The 10,147-nt window shown below is 35.1% G+C and overlaps 1 protein-coding gene across 1 annotated transcript; it reads left to right on the forward strand.

Moving 5' to 3' along the window:
- Window positions 1–959: 959 nt before the first annotated feature.
- On the forward strand, window positions 960–7,191 carry casp17 (caspase 17, apoptosis-related cysteine peptidase). The gene is made up of 4 exons (XM_030150048.1): window positions 960–1,247; window positions 4,872–5,035; window positions 5,241–5,367; window positions 6,595–7,191. Exons 1-4 carry the CDS (start codon window positions 1,052–1,054, stop codon window positions 6,906–6,908), a joined length of 801 nt encoding a protein of 266 aa, XP_030005908.1. The 5' UTR covers window positions 960–1,051; the 3' UTR covers window positions 6,909–7,191.
- The last annotated feature ends 2,956 nt before the right edge of the window (window positions 7,192–10,147 follow it).

Here is a 10,147-nt window from a genome sequence, read left to right on the forward strand (position 1 = left end):
TCTTGTGTCTTTTTGCCTCAGTGTAGGTGAGGCCTTTCTTTTGGCTGTTGTTATGAGACCCCGTCATTCTTCCTCTTCCTCTTCTGGCTTCCCTCTGACCATCGATAACTCTGTTTGTAGGATTTTCTGAAATTGAGTTTTTTGATTTGACACAATTTATAGACTCAGAGAATATTATATTATTATTATTATTATTATTATTATTATTATTATTATTATTAGTAGTAGTAGTAGTAGTAGTAGTAAGAGTAGTAGTAGGAGTATTATCAGGTCTATTATTATTATTAGTAGTAGTAGTAGGAGTATTGTTAGACCTATAATTATGATTATTATTATTATTAGGCCTATTAGTAGTAGGAGTAGGAGTATTATTAGGCCTATTATTATTATTAGTAGTAGTAGTATTACTATTATTATTATTATTATTAGGCCTATTAGTTGTAGGAGTAGGAGTATTATTAGGCCTATTATTAGTAGTAGTAGTAGGAGTAGGAGTATTATTAGGCGTATTATTATTATTATTATTATTATTATTATTATTAGGCCTATTATTATTATATGCCAAATGTATTTATTTATTTGTTTCAGTTTTATTACTTAAAAAAACCTGCTAAATCAGATGATCCATTTATTTACTGCCTGTGATGCCAAAGATGGATTTGATTGGAGCATAAAGCGCTAATTAAAAAAAGTACGACCTGTCTGAAAGACTGACAGCCCTTTCAGTATTCAGCCCAGGAGGCAAATTGCAGTCAGCTGGAAGTACACTTCAGCCTTCTGTGTTTCCCAGCACAGGTACAGATAATAGTAAAGTTGCGTAAGACTATGACATGTGATTCTTTTGCAGGAACAGGAAGGAGTCCATACATGGTGGGAAAAAGGTGTGCAGTCACGTTTACGAGTGGGTGTGATCTGACAAACTCACAGATGTGTGTAGTTCACCACATTTATATGAGAACAGCTGTCTAAAGCAGAACATTCCACCTTCTGTAGACCAAACGCTCCAGGCAGAAGCTTCAGTGATTGCACAGTGCTACAGCAGAGGACAGCGATGGATCATAAGGCTGGATGCAACAGGGCTGTCCTGGTCTCAGTGGCTCAGTTTGACTATGGGGTGAATCTGGGTAAGAGGCCTGGAGTGAAGAGGGATGACAAAAAACTGCACCGCATCCTCCGAAAACTGGGCTTCAAGGTGGACATCCACAACGACCTCAGCAGTGAGGAAATCTATCAGCTGTTCTATAAAGGTACTGCATTCAATTTTAGAATCTGACCTGTATTCAATATATACACAACTGTTTTATCACACTGTGTGATCCTTACATAGAAATACAAAACTTCTAATGCTGTGGTGTTCTTCAGCTGCACTTTTGCTTTTATTCTATGTAAAAATGAAAAAAAAAAAAACACCAGTGGGTCCAGGAGTAAAAATCAGCTGTGTTCCCTTTTAAACCCATAAAGACCCAGTGCTAATTGTGTGGAAGTTCTCAAATGAGTCTTTCTCTATTCGTAATCTTTCTTAAGTGATTTATCACAGTTTATTCTGATATTATGCTCTGAATTTCGCATTTTTAAGTGATAAACTGGTATTTTCATAGATTTAATTTACTGATCATGTAGATGTCCATAAAAGCTAAAAAAAATAAGGTTGAAGGTTTTTATATCGGAAACAGTGAAAACTGAAGAAAAATTTACTTTTTTTGTAAAATATATCATTAACTGAATATAAACCAAGTGTTTTCAACCACTGTCATTTGTCAAACTCCATCGGTTTTACTGGTGAATCAATGTTGTAGAAGATGACGGTGTATCCACGTTCACTACGGAGCCTCTGAACGTCCAAATGGGTCATATCTGATGACCGTGAAAAGATGATCAGCTGTATTTTACACCAGTTATTTACATGGATTGATCAGCAGGTATTAAACATTTTGTCTTTGTCGATGGTTTTGGTCACCAGTGGATGTTTGGGTCTTTATGGTTTAACTCCCGCTAGGGTTCACGTACATTTATTTTGGGAATATGAAGACATTGCAATAAATCCGAATATGTGAACCACATCATTTGGCTTCAATTTTATGTTTTTTTTTTTTTTTAATTTTTTACTTTGATCGAATTGTTCCATGTATTATTTTGATGTTAGTTAACACAAATGTATATCATGTTTTCTGGCAGAGGTCACTCTCCTGGATTACATGTAGAGCCTGGGGTCGTTGTTTCCAGAAGCTGGTTTACTAAATTATCTTATCACTTCTGGACACTGAGTCTCGACTCAAGTTGTTAAAAGATATGCATCTTGGAAAACAACACATTAAGATAAAGATATTTGACAAAGAAGTTTGTCTTGTGCAGTTGGACCATTTTGCAGCTGTAATGATAGACGCAAACATTACAATTATAACACCAATACAAGTATGTAAGTAATGTAAATAGTAGGGCAATATAAATATAAATGTGTACTGTTATCATGCATTTGTTAGCAGGTCATTTCTAGAAATATTTCAATTTAATGTTTTTAATATATTTTTCTGCATATTTCAGATCAACAGGTTTTCAGTACAGAACAGCTAACTCATTTCATCTCAAAATGCATATGAAAGCCTTCTCCATGTTGCTAACAACACATTTCTAATGGAAAAACACTGGATTACACAATAATTTAATTAGTCGAGACAAAACAGAAACCTTCCCAGAAATAACACTAAAGGTGTGACTTCCACGCCCTCAGTGGCAGAGCTACAGCTACAGCTGAATTAATAATATTATCAAATGGAATTTTACAGGGTCACTGCTGGTGTTTTTCATCATCTTTCCTCATGAAACAACACATCATAAAAATGTTTCAATGTGTCTGGGTCAGAGAGCAGACTATCTGAAAGGTCAGGCAGGTTTTTATAGCTGCTTATCGCTAATGGATAATACCATGGAACAGTCATATATGTTTATTGAATAGTCAACAGGGGTGTATTCAGGTTATTCCTCGTATCAAATACATTTGTTAATCATTCTCCGTTAACATTCTGTTGAAAAGTGTCACAATGTCCACACCGTTAGTACATATCAGGACAAGGTGTGCTGGATATCTGTACCTGTTGATCCTTTTAACTAAATAGCCACAAAAATACCCACAATCGCACCACTGGTGAACACAACTTATTAACCAGATTAGTTAACCCTTTCATGCATGAATTATGAGAACGTTAATCAAGATTTTTTTCTTTATTCCTCTTTAGGCATTTAAAAAACAATGAGATGATTTTTTTTTTTTTTTTTTTATGAAGCTATTTTTCATGGAGTTGCAAAAATGCGCGTTTAATTTTTAAAGCAACGAAACGTGTATTTACTGATATACTGTGTGAAAACTATGAAATAAAAACATTAAATGCTGCTAATTTGATGTTTTCTCACATTTTAACATACACTACAAACAAAAAGTTATGGCTATTTAACATTTTTGGAGCTTTTTTTTTTCATTTGGGATTTTTGCACAACGCTTTTTACTTTTTTTCATGTGTGAATTGAATTGAAACACATTTTTTTAATGACCAGACATAGTTTTATTTATAAATGGCAAAAATGACAAAAAAAAGGCAAAAAACAAAAAAATATCCTTAACTTTTTGTTTGTAGTGAACGCCAATACGAGTCACTTCATGGAGATAATATGCCAAAAAACAAACTAACTTTTGTTGTTAATTACAGTCTAATAACAATAACAAGGAATTGATTTACACTCAAAAATGTTAGATTTGGTTCATCAAGAACAGCCAAGTTACAGTAATGTTATCAGTTGCAGTGTTTTGTGTATTGCGTTGGCTGATATGAAACTAAAATAACAAAATCCATGAATATACAAGAGAACAGCTGTAGAATAACTGTCCACTGTAGTGACCACTGTACATGAAAGGGTTAAACTATTTACCCATAAAGACCCAAATATCCACCAGCGTCCAAAACTATCTACTGGTGTGAAATGTTTAATACGTGTTGTTGTAAAATACAGTTTGTCGTCTTTTCATGGTCATCAGATATGACCCATTGGGACGTTCAGAGGCTCCGTAGTGAACATGGAAACACTGTCATCTTCTACAACATTGATTCACCAGTAAAACCCATGGAGCTGGATCAATGACAGTGGATGGAGATATTTAGTTTATGTTCACTTCATGATATATTTTACAGAATAACTCACATTTTCTTCAGTTTTCTCTGTTTTTGGTATAATAACCCTTAAATGTAATCTCAGCATGATGATAAAAGTACATGATCAGTAAATTAAGTGTTGGAAAATACCTGATTTTCACTGAAAAAAAATGCAAAATAGAGTTAAATCTAGAGACAAATTCATTTCAGAACTGTCACAAACATAGAACTAATCCTTTATTGGGTAAAATATGAAGATAAAAGAAAGAAACTGTCATGCCTGTTCATATTTATAATGCAAAAACCGACTTATTCTATAATGTCTTCACTTGATTAGATAAGAAAAAACTGGTCAAACGCTTTTATATTAACGAGTAAGAATTGAGTATTGTAGATTCTGTCCCGCTTCACTTACTCATGACAGAGTAAATAGAGCAACAAAAACCTGTTTCAATGTTCAATGAGCATCTGACTGTTATTTATGGGCTGTTCCTGTTAACACTGAGCAAACACACACAACGGTACAGAATGTCCTCTAAGCTATAGACTTCATTCATGCTGTCATGTACATGTCGGCTCATGTGTTAATGGTGAATTCTCCAAATGCGTGCCATTCTGCGTGATCTTGTTTGTCTGTATCGTGACTAATAATTACTGTGCAAAATGTATAATTGAAACTGAATGTGCGACTCCCCCCCGACGGTGACTTGTTGTGTGTTTTTATTGCAGAGAGCAGGCGTCCTGTGAGCGATTGTTTTCTGGCTGTCTTGTCATCTCATGGACAGGAAGGTTGCGTGTTTGGGGCTGATGGGAAACCAGTGTGGCTGTCTCAGATTTTTAACTACTTTGACAATAAATACATGGAGAAAAAAGCCAAACTGTTCCTCATACAGGTAGGCAGTGCGTAGTCATTCCAGTGGGTGAAACATGTACTTTTCACTGTTTATCTGATAATACAGATAACACACACACACGTACACACGCATTCATTCACACCTATATTGTACTAATTGTTCCTTCTACATATGTCAGATTTTTACATCACCTAATCACACATACTTTAGATATCACTGTAATCATTTGTTATCTTTTCTTCAGGCCTGTCGTGGAGATGGTGTGGACGACGGTGTGGAGGTGGATTCAGTAAATGACACCACGGATACTAGTTTTTCACCATATCTCTCTGTACCCATAGATACGGCTGTAATGTACGCAACAGCACCAGGTAAATATACAAGCATTTCACCCGTTTGGATGACAAATAAAACATTTCATATTTCATGTATTTTTGCTGTTAATATTTCCATTTAAGACAGGGGTGTCAAACTCATTTTAGTTCACGGGCCACATTGAGTCCAACATGATCTGAAGTGGACCAGTACAATAATAATAATATAATAATATACAAATAATGTCAACTCCAAACTTTTTTCTATGTTTTAGAGTGAAAAAGGTTAAATTACAATAGGAAAATGTTTACATCTACAAATTATCCTTTAAGAAAATGTGAATCGACTTGAACTCCTGTTCTGATCTATGTTAATAGTACAATCTGTCATGTTTCTCTTGACTGGGTATTGTATTATACAGTATTGGTGTGCCTTAGCAGTTTTGATTTTTTATTATTATTATTATTATTATTATTATTATTATTATTATTATTATTATTATTATTGTTATTATTATTATTATTATTATTATTATTATTATTATTATTATTATTATTTTTATTTATTTATTTATTTATTTATTTAGTCTTTCCTGTAATCTGGAGCGGATGTTTGCCAGGGGAGGGGGGTTTGTTCTGCATGTTGTCTGTCTATTTGTCTGACTTTTGGATCAAACAAAGCATCTATGTTCTTTGTTTTTATATGTGAAAAAAAAACAACAACAACCAATAAACAGAAGGTTAAAAAAATAAGTGAATCAAATGAACAACTGTGAGCAAGTCGAAATTTATTCAGGAAAAATAAGTGCAATTTCATGTGTATTATAACTTACAGATCACAGTGAATCTATAATTACACAAACATTTAGTAACAGGTAGAATATTTTTAAAATTGCACTTACTTCTCTTAAAACTTGTCAGATTATTCACATTTTTTGTGGTAGAGTTGGTAAATGTCAACATTTTCATGATTATTTTTTACACTAAAACAAAGGGAAATATTCTGAGTTGTCATTATTTATAGGCTTTTGTGATGGTATTTTACTGGTGTGACCCACATCAGATTAAATTGGTCTGAATGTGGCCCCTGAACTAAAATGATTGTTCATTTCCCACAGGCCAGATCGGACCCTTAGACGGTCTGTTTTTACCCGTGGGGCCATATGTTTGACGCTCATGATTTAAGACATCAAACCTCCTCAAATCCCAGAATGATGAAAAGTATTTTGTGATGGTTATTATCAGGTGTAGAACTAATGCTCTTTTCTTCTCCTCTTTCCTCAGGTTATGGTGCTTTCACACATCCGTACGGATCAGTCTTCCTCCAAACGTTCTGCACTTTATTAGAAGAAGAAGGCAATCGTAACCTGGAGCTGACTCGACTGATGACTCGCCTCTGTCACCGCGTGGCCTACACCTTCCAGGCCAAAGGTGCAGTCTTTGGTGGGAAGAAAGAAATGCCCTGCCTCATGACACGACTGACCAGAGATGTGTTCCCGTTCGCTGAAGCAGGAAAAGACACCGGGGTCTCAGGACTCACAGCTACTTCACTGATTGGCCCCGAAAATATCCGAAAACGGAGTCCTTCCATCAGTTAGACTGGAGTATCTGAGCATACGTGACTGGATTTGACAGTAAATGATTGAAAATGACAGCAGGAATGTGGATGGATGAGGGAAGATATGATCCCAGATATCACAGACTAAAGTCTCAACATGCAAACAGACTTTGTTTGGCAAACGTTTGTACATAAACCTGAGGATTGTGTTAATGTAAAGTGGAAATTTGTATTTTCTGTGTATTTTAAATATACTGTACATTACTATATTAAACTTAATAGTGTAGCATTCTGTACAGTCATATTTTTTGTATGGTTTTCTAATAAATATTCTAATGCTTTAATTCTTGGTGCATTTTTTTGAATGCCTCTTAAATATCCATATCTGTAAATATATTTGACTTTTGCAGCATTTCCAAAAATTACAAACGTGTTCATGGTAGACTAGATGTTGGAATTGTGGCATACTAGTTACCTCGAAGGATTAAAATGACTGCATGGTTTTCCAGACACCTCGATGAAGTCTACTTTTGGGCTACATTACACATTTTAGCCCCAATCAAGAGAAAAAAACATGGAAAATGTACATTCTCATCTCTGTATTCCAGCACCAAAACACACTTTTACACAGAGTATTTAATCATTGCCTTTCATATTGCCATTTTACACATTAAACACCCATTATGAGGATGGATTAAAATCACAAATTAAAATATATTTCTTTCCATTTGTCCATGCATTTCTATCAGACGGTTTGTAGCATGTGTGGATGAAACCACATTCACAACTGAAAAGATATTTGATTCACAAAATACTAACATTACTGACATGGAGTTAAAGTACTAACACTACAAAGTTTACATGCAATGCTGTACAAAACCGGCTGAAACCTGCGGACAGTTATCACCTCTAATGGTCAATAAAACAGTAATGCATTGTTATCCCGCCCCCCAAAGAGGAGGCATGGGGTACTGTTTTTGGTTTGGTTTGTTTGTTTGTTTGTTTGTTTGTTTGTTTGTTAACACTGTAGCATCAAAACAATTGGTTGAATTCATACTAAACAGGGTTTATAGATTGTCAGTGACCCAGAATAGCTCTGATTACATTTTGGGAACAGTTGGTCAAAGTTTATATTTTTTTTGAATTTTTTTAAATCTTTTTTTTTTTTTTTTCTCATTTACTTATAATGGTCAAAATTTCAAATGTTTGTAGCAGCAAAACTATTGGTTGAATTCATACCAAACTGGCTTTATAGACTGCCAGTGACCCAGAATAGATGTCATTACATTTTGGAAAACGCAGGTCCAACTTTCAATTTTTTATGAATTTTTTAAAACTTTTTTTCCTATTTACTCATAATCGGTGAAACTTCTGTAGGAGCAAAACTATTGGTTGAATTCATACTAAATTGGGTTTATAGACTGACTTGACTAGATGTGGTTACATTTTGGGAAAAGTAAGTTGAAGTTCCAGTTTTTTATGAATTTCAAAAATCTTTTTTCTTCTCCCATTTACTTATAATGGGCAGAATTTCAAATGTCTATAAAAACATCAACTTTGTTTCAATTTACTTCAGACTTGGCACATATATAGAGGTAATGGATATGCTGACATCAGCACATGCATAGACATGATGACATCAGCTGGACCGATGCCAAAATAAGCTACAATATGTGCAAGGGGTGGAGTTTGTTGTGCCTGGCACCACTTCTTTTAGTTTGTTAAGGCTTGTGGGAAAGTGAAAATAGAATAGAATAGAATAGAATAGAATAGAATAGAATAGAATAGAATAGAATAGAATGAAATAGAATAGAATAGAATAGAATAGAATAGAATAGAATAGAATAGAATAGAATAGAATAGAATAGAATAGAATAGAATAGAATAGAATGATTTATTGTCATTGCGTTGTACAATACAACGACATTTCAAAGCTCTTGACTGGTCATTCACTCCCACACACACACACACACACACACACACACACACACACACACACAGGCAGATATCAAATAAATAAATACTTTGGTAAAGTGCATGAGACATAAAGTGCAATGCAGTGAGAAAGAAAAACCAGTCCCTACGTAGTTCAGTTGGCGGAGGTGAGGGGCAGTGGGATGGGGGGGTAAGAGTTCCAGTTCCATTGGCACTGATGTCCTTGGTGTCAGAGCTGGTCCTGGTGAGTGTGTTGTGGGCTGAAGGACTGGACTGCACTTAACCAACATGGTGTTCTTACGTGGAGTCATGCTGTTAACCCTTTATCGAGCAAGTGACTATTTTTGGTCATTTCTGCAAACATTAAATATGATGCCAATCCAGTGCCACAGTCAAGTCAACATGCATGTTGGTTTTTATAATGATATACAGTGATTCAGAAAGATTTTATAGAAATGCTGTAACTAAATAATGAATGTGAGTGATTTTTGTCAGTTTATGACCTTATAACTGCTGTTTTATTGCATGTGTTTACTTTTTAGCATGTGGTGCTCAGATGTTTTTTGGCATGAGGAGGTAGATAATGACGTCCAGTAACACACTAAGGTTGAAATTTTGAATTTCAGAGTATTGCAGTGAGTGACCTATAAAGGGTTTGGAATGCTCTTGATTGTGCAATGGATGTTGTCCAGGAAGATTTCCTCCCCAGTGTCTTCAGACACAAATACCTGATGTGTGAATGTTTAATCACTACATCATAAAAACTACTGATGACCTTCCCCATGAGGTCACCTACAGACTTCTTCTCCTGGTTTATCAACACTCATCATGGTCTCTATACTTATCTCACATGCAGGTAGCCTGATGCAATCCCCATTTTTGGGAACCCATGATGAATCTGCAACAGGTGGTGTTCCTCATACTTTACTTGGGCTTCTAGCTCAGCACATCAGTCGTGACTTGCTGCAATAGTCAAGACCTTGGATGGCTCTGGCTGGAAGCATGATGCCTTACTTTTTTTTTTTTTTTTCTTTATCAATTTGAGGCAACTGTCTATTGGTGACACTAAGTCCTCCTCTGCTCCTTTGCCCAGGGGCACCGTGGAAATTAGCCGAAGCATGCATTTTTACTTAATAAAGCACATTTAAAAACAACCAAGTGTTTTATAGAGAGACCAGAAACATACAGACTGATCACATAAAACACAGCCATGATCAAGGGGAAATAAATAAATCTATAAAAGCACAGACACATGGTTCTAAACACTGGTGGTGCTTATGTTCCCTCTAGTGGTACATGGAAGAATGACCATGATAATAGGAAATGAAATCTGAACTGATACTA

The sequence above is a fragment of the Sphaeramia orbicularis genome, chromosome 12, assembly GCF_902148855.1.
Source record: "Sphaeramia orbicularis chromosome 12, fSphaOr1.1, whole genome shotgun sequence".
Lineage (NCBI taxonomy): Eukaryota > Metazoa > Chordata > Actinopteri > Kurtiformes > Apogonidae > Sphaeramia > Sphaeramia orbicularis.

Bases quoted from the DNA above. Each gene is read 5' to 3' on its own strand.
- casp17 (XM_030150048.1), top strand. From the start codon at position 1,052: ATGGATCATAAGGCTGGATGCAACAGGGCTGTCCTGGTCTCAGTGGCT. The intron at 1,248-4,871 runs GTACTGCATTCA...TTTTTATTGCAG, and splicing joins CTATCAGCTGTTCTATAAAG to AGAGCAGGCGTCCTGTGAGC. The intron at 5,368-6,594 runs GTAAATATACAA...CTCTTTCCTCAG, and splicing joins AATGTACGCAACAGCACCAG to GTTATGGTGCTTTCACACAT.